At 44.0% G+C, this 19,065-nt stretch overlaps 1 protein-coding gene across 1 annotated transcript in view; it reads right to left on the reverse strand.

Annotated features, from left to right (window-relative positions):
- Positions 1-19,065, reverse strand: part of LOC139409362 (sec1 family domain-containing protein 2-like) — a 170,277-nt gene that overhangs the window by 10,663 nt on the left and 140,549 nt on the right. The window contains exon 6 of the mRNA XM_071154401.1: positions 14,306-14,451. Coding sequence (XP_071010502.1) covers positions 14,306-14,451 — 146 coding nt within the window. The remainder of the gene's footprint in view (positions 1-14,305; positions 14,452-19,065) is intronic.

Here is a 19,065-nt window from a genome sequence, read left to right on the forward strand (position 1 = left end):
AGTCATCCTGCTATCACCCAGGCCTCCCATGACATTTGGAATGAATTTCCCTGTTACTAATAGATATTCATTCCCCCTGGGACTCACCTACTAAAGAGGAGGATAACAAATGATTCACGCAAACACCCACACTATCAACAACAGTATAATTAAGCAATAAGGTACGGGGGTGTGGTATATGGCCAATATACAACGGCTAAGGGCTGTTCTTAGGCACGACACATCCCCAAAGTGTCTTATTGCTATTATAAACTGGTTACCAACGTAATCAGTAAAAATAAATGTTTTGTCATACCCGTGGTATACAGTCTGATATACCATGGCTGTCAGCCAATCAGAATTCAGGGCTCGAACCACCTAGTTTATAATGAAGGTTACATCTGGCGCCGACAGAGATGGCCGCCTCGCTTCGCGTTCCTGGGAAACTATGCAGTATTTTGTTTTTTTACGTGTTATTTCTTACATTGGTACCCCAGGTAATCTTAGGTTTCATTACATACAGTCGGGAAGAACTACTGAATATAAGAGCAACGTCAACTCACCATCCGTACGGCCAGGAATATGACTTTCGCGAAGCGGAAACAGTCTCTTGACAACAAGGTTGATGAAATCCGAGCAAGGGTAGCATTCCAGAGAGACATCAGAGACTGTAACGTTCTTTGCGTCACAGAAACATGGCTCACTCGAGAGACGCTAACGGAATCGGTGCAGCCAGCTGGTTTCTTCACGCACCGACAGAAACAAACATCTTTCTGGTAAGAAGAGGGGCGGGGGCGTATGCCTTATGATTAACGAGACGTGGTGTGATCACAACAACATATAGGTACTCAAGTCCTTCTGTTCACCTGACTTAGAATTCCTCACAATCAAATGTCGACCGCATTATCTACCAAGGGAATTCTCTTCGATTATAATCACAGCCGTATATATTCCCCCCCAAGCAGACACATCGATGGCTAAACTAACTTTATTTGACTCTTTGCAAACTGGAAACCACATATCCTGAGCCTGCATTCATTGTAGCTGGGGATTTTAACAAGGCTAATCTGAAAACAAGACTCCCTAAATTGTATCATCATATCGATTGCGCAACCAGGGCTGGTAAAACCTTGGATCATTGCTATTCTAACTTCCGCGACGCATATAAGGCCCTCCCCCATCCTCCTTTCGGAAAAGCTGACCACGACTCCATTTTGTTGCTCCCTGCCTACAGACAGAAACTAAAACAAGAAGCTCCCGCGCTCAGGTCTGTTCAACGCTGGTCCGACCAATCTGATTCCATGCTTCAAGACTGCTTCGATCACGTGGACTGGGACATGTTCCGCATTGCTTCCAACAACAACATTGACGAATACGCTGATTCGGTGAGAGAGTTCATTAGAAAGTGCATTGACGATGTCGTTCCCATAGCGATTAAAACATTCCCAAACCAGAAGCCGTGGATTGATGGCAGCATTCGCGTGAAACTGAAAGCGCGAACCACTGCTTTTAACCAGGGCAAGGTGACCGGAAACATGACCGAATACAAACAGTGTAGCTATTCCCTCCGCAAGGCAATCAAACAAGCTAAGCGTCAGTATAGAGACAAAGTAGAGTCACAATTCAACGGCTCAGACACAAGAGGTATGTGGCAGGGTCTACAGTCAATCACGGACTACAAAAAGAAAACCAACCAAGGCTGCAGGCCCAGACGGCATCCCCAGCCGCGTCCTCAGAGCATGCGCAGACCAGCTGGCTGGTGTGTTTACGGACATATTCAATCAATCCATATCCCAGTCTGCTGTTCCCACATGCTTCAAGAGGGCCACCATTGTCCCTGTTCCCAAGAAAGCTAAGGTAACTGAGCTAAACGACTACCGCCCCGTAGCACTCACTTCCGTGATCATGAAGTGCTTTGAGAGACTAGTCAAGGACCATATCACCTCCACCCTACCTGACACCCTAGATCCACTCCAATTTGCTTACCGCCCAAATAGGTGCACAGACGACGCAATCTCAACCACACTGCACACTGCCCTAACCCATCTGGACAAGAGGAATACCTATGTGAGAATGCTGTTCATCGACTACAGCTCAGCATTTAACACCATAGTACCCGCTCGAGACCCTGGGTCTTGACCCCGCCCTGTGCAACTGGGTACTGGACTTCCTGACAGGCCGCCCCCAGGTGGTGAGGGTAGGTAACAACATCTCCACCCCGCTGATCCTCAACACTGGGGCCCCACAAGGGTGAGTTCTGAGCCCTCTCCTGTACTCCCTGTTTACCCACGACTGCATGGCCATGCACGCCTCCAACTCAATCATCAAGTTTGCGGACGACACTACAGTGGTAGGCTTGATTACCAACAACGACGAGACGGCCTACAGGGAGGAGATGAGGGCCCTCGGAGTGTGGTGTCAGGAAAATAACCTCACACTCAACGTCAACAAAACAAAAGGAGATGATTGTGGACTTCAGGAAACAGCAGAGGGAGCACCCCCCTGTCCACATCGATGTGACAGTAGTGGAGGGTAGTAAATTTTAAGTTCATCGGCATACACATCACGGACAAACTGAATTGGTCCACCCACACAGACAGCGTCGTGAAGAAGGCGCAGCAGCGCCTCTTCAACCTCAGGAGGCTGAAGAAATTCGACTTGTCACCAAAAGCACTCACAAACTTCTACAGATGCACAATCGAGAGCATCCTGTCGGGCTGTATCACCGCCTGGTACGGCAACTGCTCCGCCCACAACTGTAAGGCTCTCCAGAGGGTAGTGAGGTCTGCACAACGCATCACCGGGGGCAAACTACCTGCCCTCCAGGACACCTACACCACCCGATGTCACAGGAAGGCCAAAAAGATCATCAAGGACAACAACCACCCGAGCCACTGCCTGTTCACCACGCTATCATCCAGAAGGCGAGGTGAGTACAGGTGCATCAAAGCAAGGACCGAGAGACTGAAAAACAGCTTCTATCTCAAGGCCATCAGACTGTTAAACAGCCACCACTAACATTGAGTGGCTGCTGCCAACACACTGACTCAACCCCAGCCACTTTAATAATGGGAATTGATGTAAAATATATCACTAGCCACTTTAAACAATGATACTTAATATAATGTTTACATACCCTACATGACTTATCTCATATGTATATACTGTACTCTATATCATCTACTGCATATTTATGTAATACATGTATCACTAGCCACTTTAAACTATGCCACTTTGTTTACATTCCCTACATTACTCATCTCATATGTATATACTGTACTCGATACCATCTACTGCATCTTGCCTATGCCGTTCTGTACCATCACTCATTCATATATCTTTATGTACATATTCTTTATCCCTTTACACTTGTGTGTATAAGGTAGTAGTTTTGGAATTGTTAGGTTAGATTACTCGTTGGTTATTACTGCATTGTCGGAACTAGAAGCACAAGCATTTCGCTACACTCGCATTAACATCTGCTAACCATGTGTATGTGACAAATACATTTGATTTGATTTTGAATGACCTGGATTATCAGTTGATATAACAAGTCTCTAGCTGGCTTCAAGTTCCAAAAGCTGGTCTAGGATGAGCTCTAAACCCTGAAATAATTAAACCAACACCGTCCGCAAGTCTATGGATAGAACTTTCTATTGGGTGTTGAGAGCGTTTAAGTCCCACTTAGTTTGCTGAGTGCTTTCTGCTGAATAGGTGGACCTTCTTCCGTTTAGCCCCCAGAAGGACAAGAGTCTCGTCAGACTCCTCAGAGAGTGGTTACTATGGTAATGGAAGAAAAGTATTACTTTTTGTAAGACTAACAATGCCACTGCAACCTTCCAACCAAAACAAATATCCTTTTTAGGCTTCTCAGTATGGTGTGCGTGTGCGTGTGCGTGCAGGTCAACTCAATTGATAGATCTTGGAATTGTCTCCTACTGTTGTGGTGTCAAAGTATTTTACCTCTTAACTCACTCCTCTACCTTGAGATGGACAGGATAGCAGTAATGAGATCACGGATGTTTCCTCTTCAAGCCATTCCAGTCATGCTCTAACCCCTCCCACCCCCCCCCAATGGATAATGCAGGTATATACATGTGTGCACTGCATATGTTACTGAGCATTGTGTGTGTGCTATGACAGACAGAAAGAGAGGAAGGCAGAGACAAAGCCAGAGATACTGACAGACAGGAACAAAGAGAGCCAGAGATACTGACAGACAGGAACAAAGTGAGCCAGAGACACTGACAGACAGGAACAAAGTGAGCCAGAGATACTGACAGACAGGAACAAAGAGAGCCAGAGATACTGACAGACAGGAACAAAGAGAGCCAGAGATACTGACAGAGAGCCAGAGATACTGACAGACAGGAACAAAGAGAGCCAGAGATACTGACAGACAGGAACAAAGAGAGCCAGAGATACTGACAGACAGGAACAAAGAGAGCCAGAGACACTGACAGACAGGAACAAAGAGAGCCAGAGACACTGACAGACAGTAACAAAGAGAGCCAGAGATACTGACAGACAGGAACAAAGAGAGCCAGAGATACTGACAGACAGGAACAAAGAGAGCCAGAGATACTGACAGACAGGAACAAAGAGAGCCAGAGATACTGACAGACAGGAACAAAGAGAGCCAGAGACACTGACAGACAGGAACAAAGAGAGCCAGAGACACTGACAGACAGTAACAAAGAGAGCCAGAGATACTGACAGACAGGAACAAAGAGAGCCAGAGACACTGACAGACAGGAACAAAGAGAGCCAGAGATACTGACAGACAGGAACAAAGAGAGACAGAGACACCGATTGTAAGATTTGTAATTACTTACTCGCAGTGATTACATTTGACATAGTGCTGTTACACTCTGGGAAAAATAACATTGGGTTCTTAAGTGTCTGAAAGAAAAATGCTGAGGTTGTCATAAACAAAGACATCTTGACCTGAAGACATGAAATTGACTAGAAGAGTGACTCAGTGGGGAGAGACGTGGTGATGTTTGTATTTTTTGAGTTTCTGTCAAGAAAAGACAGTAACTCACAGATACAAAGCTCTGATCCATTTAATTGTACTCAATAATTGTACTTCATCATGAACAGAGAGAGTACTAACACATAGCACACAGCTGTCTTACTATACTTGTGAAGACTTTTTGGCGACCATGAATTGATTCCCATTTAAAATCTTAAAGCCCTAAACCTAACTTTAATCTTAAACCCTAACCCTAACTTTAATCTTAAACCCTGAACCTAAACACTAACCCCTAATTCAAATTTTTGTTGGTTTACTATTTGTGTGAGGACTTTTGATACTCACAAGTATACTAAAATGTGACGCATACACACACGCTAAAATCTAAAGGCACAGCTATTATGCAGAGGCTTTGCCACTGTTTGGGGCCAGGCAGACATAGAGAACTAGAATGCAGATACTAGATGGGGTTGTAATTTTTACAACCCTGAAATAAACATGATAATACTGTATATCCAACTCATTGTGAGCTGTGGCAAGGTACAGTCAGAGGAAATGTATTGAAGGTAGATTGGATTGCAATATATGTCATGGAATATACATAATTAAACCCACATCATTAAATAGTCTATAAATACATGCAATTATCAGATATCTTAAGCAGCTTATTGTAAGGTGAGGGGAAAACAAGAGTGAAAGTAGGAGACATTCAGAGAGACATGCTAACATCTACAGGGCCCCGTTTTCATTTCTCAAACGTTATCTATCTGGATTTCGCCTATTGAATAGGATTAAATGCATAGAAATAGAATGAATAGAACGGACAAATGATTTACTTTAATGGTGACTCCCGTTCTATTCATTCTATTTCTCTATGCCAGGGGTTCTTCAACTTTTTCAGCCTGGGACCAAAATGAGAAATTCTGTTTTCCTGGGACCCAAGGTTAGGAAAATATGCAACTATACGTAAATATCGGTACATTTCATTGCACTTATGCCTAAAAAAAAATGCAATATAGGCAAAAACAATTAAAAATGAAATACCCATAAATATATTTTCATGTTTATTTTTCCCCATTAAAAACACTCACCACCACACACCTGTCTAGGTTGGAACTGGTGCTGTTAAAATACAATACATCATTTCATTCTGAACTGGAATAAATGGATTGATTACATCACACAGATGTATAACAGAACACACACACACACTTTTTGGTTGTGCAACCCTAAGTAACAGTACAGATCAAAACAAGCAGGCCTACTTACTGTATACATTATTGTTGATAGACAGTTTAGACTGGAACTGTTGCTGTTAAAATACATATTTTTTCAAATTTTGAACTGGAATAAACTGATTGATCACGTCACACAGATGTAGACCAGAACACACACACACAGTCCTAATGAGAGGTGTGTGGCTGGTTGAAGTTTTCAACAAGCATGTCTATTCTGGGCTCAGTTTTTCACAGTGCAACACTGGTCATGCTCAGCATTGACACGGTTTATGTACTTAACAACCCTGACTCGCATAGATATGTGGTGCCAAACAGGATGAGAACATCTACTGCTTTCTCAGTCAGGCAGGAGACCGCTTCCTGCTGTAGATGAACAACCCAGAGCTGTGTGCGTTTGTCTCAAAAAGCAATCAGTTTATTCCAGTTCAGAATAAAAATGAATCATTGTAACAGCAACAGTTCCAAAAATAATTTCTACAGTAAAATGTACAGTAGGTCTGAATTTTCATCTGTACTGTTTCTTAGGGTTGCACTACTATCAGTAGCTAGCTAGCTTGCTTTGGCTTACGTTAGCTATTAGCTGTGTATCGTAACAAAGCCAGGGGATTGTTGAAAGAGAAACTCACATCTACTACTATGAGAGTTAGTACTCCCTTATTTCTGCTCGTCATCACCTGTTATACAATGAAAACAATGCCTTGCTAGCTGATTTACTTTTCCACCGTCGAAGCACTGTTTCCTGAAGCACTGTTTCCTGAAGCACTGTTTCCTGAAGCACTGTTTCCTGAATACCTGTTTCCTGGATCCCTGTTTCCTGGATCCCTGTTTCCTGGATCCCTGTTTCCTGGATCCCTGTTTCCTGGATCCCTGTTTCCTGGATCCCTGTTTCCTGGATCCCTGTTTCCTGGACCCTGTTTCCTGGATACCTGTTTCCTGGAACCCTGTTTCCTGGACTCCTGTTTCCTGGAACCCTGTTTCCTGGACTCCTGTTTCCTGGAACTCTGTTTCCTGGAACCCTGTTTCCTGGAGCCCTGTTTCCTGGAGCCCTGTTTCCTGGATCCCTGTTTCCTGGATCCCTGTTTCCTGGATCCCTGTTTCCTGAAGCCCTGTTTCTTGAAGCATTCTGCCAAACTGGGCAAGGACTGCTGCTAAGCAGAGAGCGCACTGAACAGAGAGCGCACTGAACAGAGAGCGCACTGAACAGAGAGCGCACTGAACAGAGAGCGCACTGAACAGAGAGCGCACTGAACAGAGAGCGCAGTTGCACTTGGCCAAATCAATTCCAGTAATAATTACACATTTACATCACGACCCACCATTAACAGGTCACTACTTTAAGAAACGCTGCTTGATGCATTTAATCCTATCCGAAACTGGGCCCAGGTCATAACATGTGTGAGAAAAAGAGAGCCAGTTGAAAACCCCAGGATACCAAGGTGATGAATCTCCCTTTCCCTTTCCATTGTTCCCCAAACAGTTTCCACTACTACTACTTTCACCTCTTTTCAAAAGCAATCTTCACATGCCTTCCCTTTTACACAGTAGCATTCTGTTAAATTACTTGGGCTAATGGTTTTCCTTTCAGAAGAGAGGCATCATTATGTCACATCATCCAATCTAGACAATAACTCTGACAGTTAAGGACAGGGTTATCTAGAGCGAGAGAGAGAGAGAGAGAGAGAGAGAGGAGAGGTAATGAGAAGATGAGCTCCTGCATTTTTCAGCATGTTCTTAAAAAATTTAGAGATTTAGAGTTAGATAAACTTAGATTTTTTTTGTCAGGGACATATACATAATGCAACCCACTACAACATAACCTTCGCTCCAAATCAAAACCTACAACCTGATTTTGGACGGAATTACGGAATCACCTAGAAGGCTTACAACTACCAAAGATCATTATTCCAAAGCTATACAGTAAATGCTCCTCTGGAAAACAACAGAAACCTGAAAACACCATCCAACCTGGAACTGAGTGAGTAATGTTTAGTCTAAATCTATATTTTATTTCCAAAAGCCAAGAAGAAAAATACATTACATTACTTTATAAGGACTGAATGCTAAATTAAGGCTGCCAAGCTTGATACAGCTTCAATTAGCAGTGACGTGAGAGGTGTCAAAGCCCTTTAGCCCAACAATGGCAGGAGAGTCCAACAGTCTACTCCAACCAAATGGAGAGGCCTTAGAAGCTTTGTCCCGCTGTTCAGAGGTAATTAAAATACAGTACCCTGTGTACGTAAAGAATGATAAGACCCAAAAAGAGCACAAGATGAAGCTCCTTATGGAAAACCAAGAGACACTTTTTGCTGACTATTATAAAAATGGGAACATCAGCAACCTCATCCTCTACACAAACCATCCCCTGGCATGGCACAGTGCTATATTAGCACACTACCCCTCTTAAGAGCGGGGTGTTACCGAGGGGTGGAAACTCAGGATACTTGACAACGAGGACTCTGAGTCAGCTAATATAAATCTCTATAAGTCTGGAACAGTATTGATACAGGGCAACCTGTAATTTGCCCAGCAGGAGAAGCTCTCCCCTTGAGAAAGATACCCTCACGCCGAGCGGGTCAGACCAGACCTCTTCATTATATAACCCCACAGACGAGCAACCCCAAGCGGAAAGTCAACCTCCCAGCACAGAGCACTACTCCCTCATTGAAATGAATGATACATTTATCCAGCTGGAGGTAAGGCAGGTGGAGCTGGAACAGCAGGTGATTACACTCCAGTCAGCACAGACCCAGACAACCGTCCAGCACAACAACACCCCCTTAACCAGACCCGGAGAGATGGAGGTAGAGAGAGACATATCTGCACTCTGGACTGTGGTGAGACAACTTCAACAGGAGGAAAAGCAGGAGCAGGAGAAGAACAGAGCACTAGAGGAAAGGATCAGACTGCTGGAGGAGAGGGTGAGGGGGATGGCATGTGACAGAGAACAACCCACTAGAGAGGTGGCAACCCCCGCAGAGTACTCCTTATGGACTCAAATGGGAAATATATACAAGAAAAATATAACTTTTTCCCAAGCACAGTGTGTCTAAACTCTGGTGTCCAAACACCCAGCGCGCCCTAGAACTTCTGTCTGAGAACCAACTAGGTTCATCCAGCCACATAATAATACACACAGGCACAAATGGCCTGAGAGCACAGCAGGAAAGGGTGGCCACAGCACTCAAGGGAGTGATTGAAAAAGCTTCTACTTTCCCCAATGCACAAGTGGTTATATCCACCTTGCTACCACGAAAAGACTTCCACCCTGCTACCATTCAGTCGGTAAATGCAATTATTTCCTGTGACTGTGCCTCCAAACCAAATGTTTACCTGGCCCACCACTCCACCCTGGACTTGAACAGGGACATCACTCTCAAACGCAGCCCCAACACTTCACACAGGAGCAACAGATCAATAGACCCCCCCCCCCCCAGACCTACACATAGAGGACCCACGGTGAGAGGACCAACATCCAGACCACAACACCATCAGCCATATCCACAACCCCACCACAACCAACACCCCCCCAAGTCAACCATGCCCACACACAATTTAGGCCCCCTCAGATCAGACCTATGCCCCTCCTGCCCACCCCATGCATCCCCACCCCCGCAAAGAGGGCCTCAACATGGAAGTCACACATACGCCCAGGCCGTGAGCAGGCAAGCAGGCCCAACCCCTACTCTTACACTAGCCCAAGCCGATGGCATGTACCAGATGCTCAGCAGGCTCTGCTCACACTTACTAGTCTGAGACCAAACCACACGACCAACAACATTGGACACTTTATGGAACACAAAGCCTTCACTATCTCATCTTGGAATATCCAAGGCCTAAGGTCATCTGCCTTTGGTCTAAAGAGCAGGAACCTGGACTTCATCAAAGAAATCAGAAATACAGACATTGTCATCCTACAAGAAACATGGTATAGAGGAGACGGACCCACTGGTTGCCCTCTAGGTTACAGAGAGCTGGTAGTCCCATCCACCAAACTACCAGGTGTGAAACAGGGAAGGGACTCAGGGGGTATGCTAATTTGGTATAGAGCAGACCTAACTCACTCCATTAAATTAATCAAAACAGGAACATTTTACATTTGGCAAGAAATTCAAAAGGAAATGATTTTAACAGAGAAAAATGTCTTCCTGTGTGCTACCTATATCCCCCCTACTAGAGTCCCCATATTTTAATGAAGACAGCTTCTCCATCCTGGAGGAGGAAATCAATCATTTTCAGGCTCAGGGACATGTTCTAGTCTGTACCGACCTAAATGCCAGAACCGGACAAGAACCTGACCCTCAGCACACAGGGGGACAAACACCTGTCTGCAGGTGACAGCATTCTCTCCCCCAAATGCCCCCCTAGGCACAACTACAAAAACATAACCAACAAAAACGGGTCACAACTCCTGCAGCTCTGTCGCACGCTGGGTATGTACATAGTCAATGGTAGGCTTCGAGGGGACTCCTACGGTAGGTACACCTATAGCTCATCTCTTGGCAGTAGTATTGTAGACTACTTTATCACTGACCTCAACCCAGAGTCTCTCAGAGCGTTCACAGTCAGCCCACTGACACCCCTATCAGATCACAGCAAAATCAAAGTCTACTTGAGCAGAGAAATTCTCAATCATAAGGCATCAAAGCCAAAGGAACTGAGTAATATTAAGAAATGCTATAGATGGAAGGAATGTAGTGTGGAAACCTACTAAAAAACAATTAGGAAACAAATTCAATCCCTTTTAGACAACTTCCTGGACAAAATGTTCCACTGTAATAGTGAAGATGTAAACTTGGCAGTAGAAAATCTTAACAGTATATTTGACCTCTCAGCTTCCCTATCACATCTAAAAATTTGAAACAGAAAACCAAAGAAGATGAACCACAATGACAAATGTTTTGATGAAGAATGCAAAAACCTAAGAAAGAAACCTATCCAACCAAAAACATAGAGACCCAGAAAACCTGAGTCTACGCCTTCACTATGGTGAATCACTAATACAGAAAAACACTACGGAAAATAAAAAACAGCAGTCAGAAATCAGCTCAATGTAATTGAAGAATCCATAAATTCTAACCACTTCTGGGAAAACTGGAAAACACTAAACAAACAACAACAAGAAATGTCTATCAAAAATGGAGATGTATAGGTGAACCAATTCTCCAATCTTTTTGGCTCTATAACAAAGAACAAACAGCAAAAACATATACATGATCAAATACAAAATCTGGATTCTCCAATTACCTTGAATGAACTATCGGACAAAATAAATCCCCTCCAACCCAAAAAGGCATGTGATATTGATGGTATCCTCAATGAAATTATACAATATACAGACAACAAATTCCAATTGGCCATACAAATTTTTTTTAACATCCACCTCAGCTCTGGAATCTTCCCCAATATTTGGAACCAAGGACTGATCACCACAATCCACAAAAGTGGAGACAAATTTGACCCCAATAACTACTGTATGACATGCTTCAACAGCAACCCTGCCTTAACATTAACAGCAGTACATTTCCTCAGTCAAAACAATGTACAAAGCAAATGTCAAATGGGCTTTTTACCAAATGATCGTACGACAGATTAGATAAGGGTGTGCCCCTAATTGACAAACAAACAAACCAAAACAAAGGCAAATTCTTCTCATGCTTTGTTGATTTCCTAAAAGCCTTCGACTCAATTTAGCATGAGGGTCTGCTATACAAATTGATGGAAAGTGGTGTTGGGAGAAAAACATACGACATTATAAAATCCATGTACACAAACAACAAGTGTGCGGTTAAAATCGGCAAAAAACACACATTTCTTCCCACAGGGCCGTGGGGTGAGACAGGGATGCAGATTAAGCCCCACCCTCTTCAACATATATATCAACGAATTGGCGAGGGCACGAGAACAGTCTGCAGCACCCGGCCTCACCCATCTAGAATCTGAAGTCAAATGTCTACTGTTTGCTGATGATCTGGTGCTTCTATCACCAACCAAGGAGGGCCTACAGCAGCACCTAGATCTTCTGCACAGATTCTGCCAGACCTGGGCCCTGCCAGACCTGGGCCCTGCCAGACCTGGGCCCTGACAGTAAATCTCATTAAGGCCAAAATAACGGTGCTCCAAAAAAGGTCCAGTCGCCAGGACCACAAATACAAATTCCATCTAGACACCGTTGCCCTAGAGCACACAAAAAACTATACATACTTTGGACTAAACATCAGCGCCACAGGTAACTTCCAAAAAGCTGTGAACGATTTGAGAGACAAGGCAAGAAGGGCATTCTATGCCATCAAGAGGAACATAAAATTCAACATACCAATTAGGATCTGGCTAAAAATACTTGAATTAGTAATAGAACCCATTGTCCTTTATGGTTGTGAGGTCTGGGGTCCGCTCACCAACCAAGAATTCACAAAATAGGAACAAAGACCAAATTGAGAATCTACATGCAGAATTCTGCAAAAATATCCTTAGTGTACAACGTAAAACACCAAATAATGCATGCAGAGCAGAATTAGGCCGATACCCGCTAATTATCAAAATCTAGAAAAGAGCTGTTAAATTCTACAACCATCTAAAGGAAGCGACTCCCAAACCTTCCATAACAAGGCCATCACGTACAGAGAGATAAACCTGGAGAAGAGTCCTCTAAGCAAGCTGGTCCTGGGGCTCTGTTCACAAACACAAACAGACCCCACAGAGCCCCAGGACAGCAACACAATTAGACCCAACCAAATCATGAGAAAACAAAGAGATAATTATTTTCAATGTGTAATTAGTAATTAACAAACAAACTAGAATGCTATTTGGCCCTAAAAAGAGAATACCCAGTGGCAGAATACCTGACCACTGTGACTGACCCAAAATTAAGGAATGCTTTGACTATGTATGTAGACTCAGTGAGCATAGCCTTGCTATTGAGAAAGGCTGCCGTAGGCAGACCTGGCTCTCAAGAGAACACTGCCCACAAAATGAGGTGGAAACTGAGCTGCACTTCCTAACCTCCTGCCCAATGTATGACCATATTAGAGACACATCTTTCCCTCAGATTACACAGATCCACAAATAATTAGAAAACAAACCCGATTTCGATAAACTCCCATATCTACTGGGTGAAATACCACAGTGTGCCATCACAGCAGCAAGATTTGTGTCCTGTTGCCACAAGAAAAGGGCAACCAGTGAAGAACAAACACCACTGTAAATACAACCCATATTTAGGTTTATTTATTTTCCCTTTTGTACTTTAACTATTTGCACATTGTTACAACACTGTATATATACATAATATGACATTTGTAATGTCTTTATTCTTTTGGAACTTCTGTGAGTGTAATGTTTACTGTTCATTTTTGTTTATCACTTTTGTATGTTATCTACTTTACTTGCTTTGGCAATGTTAACATATGTTTCCCATGTCAATAAAGCCCCTTGAATTGAACCCATTCACTACATCTAATCATTCAGTTCCCTGTCAACACAATGCCTTCCTCATCAGCTCTCAGATCACAGTAGAGGTTCAGGACAGTGGAAGTGGAACGATCTGGCTATTCTTTTGTGTTGTTTAGTCATTGTTGTTTTTCCTACTGAAACCATAAAGGATAAAGCCAAGCAATTCACAGGTGCCTGCCTGCCTGCAGTGCCCTCCTCCAAACACACACTAACTCACTCTAAAGAGGAGGAAGACTGTGTGTGCTACATAGGAAAAATGCGCCACGCTGGCACACAATGATGTGAGAGATTCATTCAGAAGACTGTGGCTCTGACGCAAGATTGGGATGAGAGGAAGGAAGAGCAAAAGACAAAGTCTTCTATTCTACCTGGGACTGACGTCAATGTCATTGCCACTAGGGTGTCTATGAAAGAGGGGAGGAGAAAGTGGAGAATAACTGCCTGAGATCTATGGAGATACAATATGTACGTATGAGCAGAACATTTATCTATAGTTGAACAGATGAATAGACAAAGGGAGATAGGCGTGGACAGTAACGTAGACAGAAACTCGATACTAGGAAATAGTAATGTGTTCTGGAGGATGCTGTGGAGGTGTGTTGAAGAGGGACTGGGATCCCCTGGTACCAATGACGTTGTTGAGGTGTGTTAGTGAACGACTGACCTGGTGTACTCCATCGCTGGCTGTGTAGACGGAGTTGAGCTGTTTGAGGTGGTCTCGGGCGTGGCTCAACTCTCTGAGGGTGTCAAACACCCCCTCCACAGCAGTATGGGCCCTCTCCATGGTAAGCTCTTCAATACTTCCACACCCTACACAGAGAGAGAGAAACACACACACAAAGCAAAAAATGTACCAGTGAATGTCCTCCTCACGTCTAATCAACATTTCATTTCATGTTGCCACATTTCAAAAAAGTACCCGGGGAAGAAAATGTTGTGTTCTGATTATGAGGTGGAATTTGCTATCACGGCCCCAAAAAGTCTGAGAACCCATGCCCTAAATAACTCAGTGTCCTGTACATTGGACTAGACTACCATGGTAAAAGCCAGGAGAAAGAGTACAAAAGGCCCTTTATTTACCAGAGAATGTCCTCCTCACATCTAATCAACATTTCATATGGCCCCATCTCCAAAAAGTGCATGGGGAAGAAAAAGTTTGGTCAATAATATAACCAAGAAGACAGACGGTGGGAGAGGCAGAGGCAGAGACAGAGAGAGACAGACAGCGGGGGAGGCTCTCCATGCCCAGGTCGGAGTGCTGTTGGCTAGGGGTAGGTAACAGTGGCATCTACGTCTCTCTCTCCCTGCTAAGGAATGTGGTTGTTGTTGGTTAATGAGAAGGTCATGTGGTATTAAGACATACAGTATAAAATACATAAAATCAAACATGAAACCACATCAGTAGGACAGACACTCAGGGAGACAACACCTGGGATGAATAATTGTGCGTAGTGATGACTACAGCAGGACTACTGCCAAACAGCACACTTACATAAGATCCTCTGGGTTGTTTTCTCCTAATGGAACCGTTATATATGTAGGCTGCTAGCCGAGAGGTTATAGTTCAGTCCAAAGCTTCCATATCAAAAGGAATACTTTGCTACCATACTGACCAATCACTCTCAGTCTGGGGCTCTAAGCTTCTGTATCCTCCCTAATCAGGAACACAACTACTGACCAACAGATTAAATACAACATTACATATCCACTGCTCAAAAAAATAAAGGGAACATTTAAACAACACAATGTAACTCCAAGTCAATCACACTTTTGTGAAATCAAACTGTCCACTTAGGAAGCAACACTGATTGACAATACATTTCACATGGTGTTGTGCAAATGGAATAGGCAACAGGTGGAAATTATAGGCAATTAGCAAGACACCCCCAATAAAGGAGTGGTTCTGCAGGTGGGGACCACAGACCACTTCTCAGTTCCTATGCTTCCTGGCTGATGTTTTGGTCACGTTTGAATGCTGGCGGTGCTTTCACTCTAGTGGTAGCATGAGACGGAGTCTATAACCCACACAAGTGGCTCAGGTAGTGCAGCTCATCCAGGATGGCACATCAATGCGAGCTGTGGCAAGAAGGTTTGCTGTGTCTGTCAGCGTAGTGTCCAGAGCATGGAGGCGCTACCAGGAGACAGGCCAGTACATCAGGAGACGTGGAGGAGGCCGTAGGAGGGCAACAACCCAGCAGCAGGACCGCTACCTCCGCCTTTGTGCAAGGAGGAGCACTGCCAGAGCCCTGCAAAATGACCTCCAGCAGGGCACAAATGTGCATGTGTCTGCTCAAACGGTCAGAAACAGACTCCATGAGGGTGGTATGAAGGCCAGACGTCCACAGGTGGGGGTTGTGCTTACAGCCCAACACCGTGCAGGATGTTTTTCATTTGCCAAAGAACACCAAGATTGGCAAATTCGCCACTGGCGCCCTATGCTCTTCACAGATGAAAGCAGGTTCACACTGAGCACATGTGACAGACGTGACAGTCTGGAGACGCCGTGGAGAACGTTCTGCTGCCTGCAACATCCTCCAGCATGACCGGTTTGGCGGTGGGTCAGTCATGGTGTAGGGTGGCATTTCTTTGGGGGGCCTCCATGTGCTCGCCAGAGGTAGCATGACTGCCATTAGCTACCGAGATGAGATCCTCAGACCCCTTGTGAGACCATATGCTGGTGCGGTTGGCCCTGGGTTCCTCCTAATGCAAGACAATGCTAGACCTCTTGTGGCTGGTGTGTGTCAGCAGTTCCTGCAAGAGGAAGGCATTGATGCTATGGACTGGCCCGCCCGTTCCCCAGACCTGAATCCAATTGAGCACATCTGGGACATCATGTCTCGCTCCATCCACCAACGCCACGTTGCACCACAGACTGTCCAGGAGTTGGCGGATGCTTTAGTCCAGGTCTGGGAGGAGATCCCTCAGGAGACCATCCACCACCTCATCAGGAGCATGCCCAGGCGTTGTAGGGAGGTCATACAGGCACGTGGAGGCCACACACACTACTGAGCCTCATTTTGACTTGTTTTAAGGACAAAGTTGGATCAGCCTGTAGTGTGGTTTTCCACTTTAATTTTGAGTGCGACTCCAAATCCAGACCTCCATGGGTTGATAAATTTGATTTCCATTGATAATTTTTGTGTGATTTTGTTGTCAGCACATTCAACTATGTAAAGAAAAAAAGTATTTAATACGAATATTTAATTCATTCAGATCTAGGATGTGTTATTTTAGTGTTCCCTTTATTTTTTTGAGCAGTATATATATATGAATACAATGCTCAAAAACACTAAAATAACACATCCTAGATCTGAATGAATGAAATATTCTTATTAAATACTTTTTTTCTTTACATAGTTGAATGTGCTGACAACAAAATCATACATATATATATATATATACACATACATACACAAGATATGTATTTTCCCCCAAAGAGGGAAGGGAGTTCTGGATTAGAGCATCTGCTAAATGACTAAAATGTCAATTTAAAATGTACTTAAATTAAATGATTTGCTTTTGTTTCATGGTTTGATGGAAACCCTGTCATGAATAAGGGGTTTTGAAGTCACGCATGCTCATTGACATCCAGTCAGAGTTAAGGTGTCAGGTAAATCTAATCTACAAAGAAAACAGGCAGCACACTTAACTCTCAACAGTAGTACTGTTTTTAGCCAATTATCTTGTTCTATACCATGGGTTTACTATCTATCTATCTATCTATATATCTATCTATCTATCTATCTGTGTGTGTGTACAGTATGTATGTCTACACACAAAAATCCATATTTGCCATAAATATTCACAAAACCTCTCAGATTAAATATATTTTGTTCATTAACACAACTGAACTGGAGTTGTGCCCATGTATAAATGGATATACACCGAGTGTACAAGACATTAGGAACACCTTCCTCTTTTGCCCTCAGAACAGCCTCAATTCATTGGGGCATAGGCCAGCATCCCTGTGGAATGCTTTCGACAGCTTATAGAGTACAAGCTGTCAAAAGCATTCTACAGGGATGCTGGCCCATGTTGACTCCAATACTTCCACAGTTGTGTCAAGTTGGCTGGATGTCCTTTGGGTGGTGGCCCACTCTTGATACACACGGGAAACTGTTGTGTGTGAAAAACTCAGCAGCTTTGCAGTTCTTGACACACTCATACCGGTGCACCTGGCACCTAGTACCATACCCTGTTCAAAGGCACTCAAATCTTTTGTCTTTTCCATTCACCCTCAATGCAACACATACACAATACATATCTCAATTGTCTCTAGCCTTAAAAATCCTTATTTAACCTGTCCCCCCCCCTCATCTACAGTCGTGGCAAAAAGTTGAGAATGACACAAATATTAATTTTCACAAAGACTGCTGCTTCAGTTTGTATGATGGCAATTTGCATATACTCCAAAATGTTATGAAGAGTGATCAGACTGCAATTAATTGCAGATCAGACTGCAATTAATTGATCAGACTGCAATTAATTGCAAAGTCCCTCTTTGCCATGCAAATGAACTGAATCCCCAAAATAAATTTCCACTGCATTTCAGACCTGCCAAAAAGGACCAGCTGACATCATGTCAGTGATTCTCTCGTTAACACAGGTGTGAATGTTGACGAGGACAAGGCAAGAGATCACTGTCATGCTGATTGAGTTTGAATAACAGACTGAAAGCTTCAAAAGGAGGTTGGTGCTTGGAATCATTGTTCTTCCTCTGTCAACCATGGTTACCGGCTTTGCACAAAAAGGGTTTCACAGGCAAGGATATTGCTGCCAGTAAGATTGCACCTAAATCAACAATTTATCGGATCATAAAGAACTTCAAGGAGAGCGGTTCAATTGTTGTGAAGGCGGCTTCAGGGTGCCCAAGAAAGTCCAGTAAGCGCCAGGACCGTCTCCTAAAGTTGATTCAGCTGCAGGATCGGGGAACCACCAGTACAGAGCTTGCTCAGGAATGGCAGCAGGCAGGTGTGAGTGCATCTGCACGCACAATGAGGCGATGACTTTTGGAGGATGGCCTGGTGTCAAGAAGGGCAGCAAAGAAGCCGCTTCTCTCCAGGAAAAACATCAGGGACAGACTGATATTCTGCAAAAAGTACAGGGATTGGACTGCTGAGGACTGGGGTAAAGTCATTTTCACTGATGAATCCCCTTTCCGACTGTTTGGGGCATCCGGAAAAAAGCTTGTCAAGAGAAGACAAGGTGAGCGCTACCATCAATCCTGTGTCATGCCAACTGTAAAGCATCCTGAGACCATTCATGTGTGGGGTTGCTTCTCAGCCAAGGGAGTGGGCTCACTCACAATTTTGCCTAAGAACACAGCCATGAATAAAAAACGGTACAAACACATCCTCCGAGAGCAACTTCTCCCAACCATCCAGGAACAGTTTGGTGACGAACAATGCCTTTTCCAGCATGATG

Source organism: Oncorhynchus clarkii, chromosome 5, assembly GCF_045791955.1.
Source record: "Oncorhynchus clarkii lewisi isolate Uvic-CL-2024 chromosome 5, UVic_Ocla_1.0, whole genome shotgun sequence".
In the NCBI taxonomy this organism is placed as follows: Eukaryota; Metazoa; Chordata; class Actinopteri; order Salmoniformes; family Salmonidae; genus Oncorhynchus; species Oncorhynchus clarkii.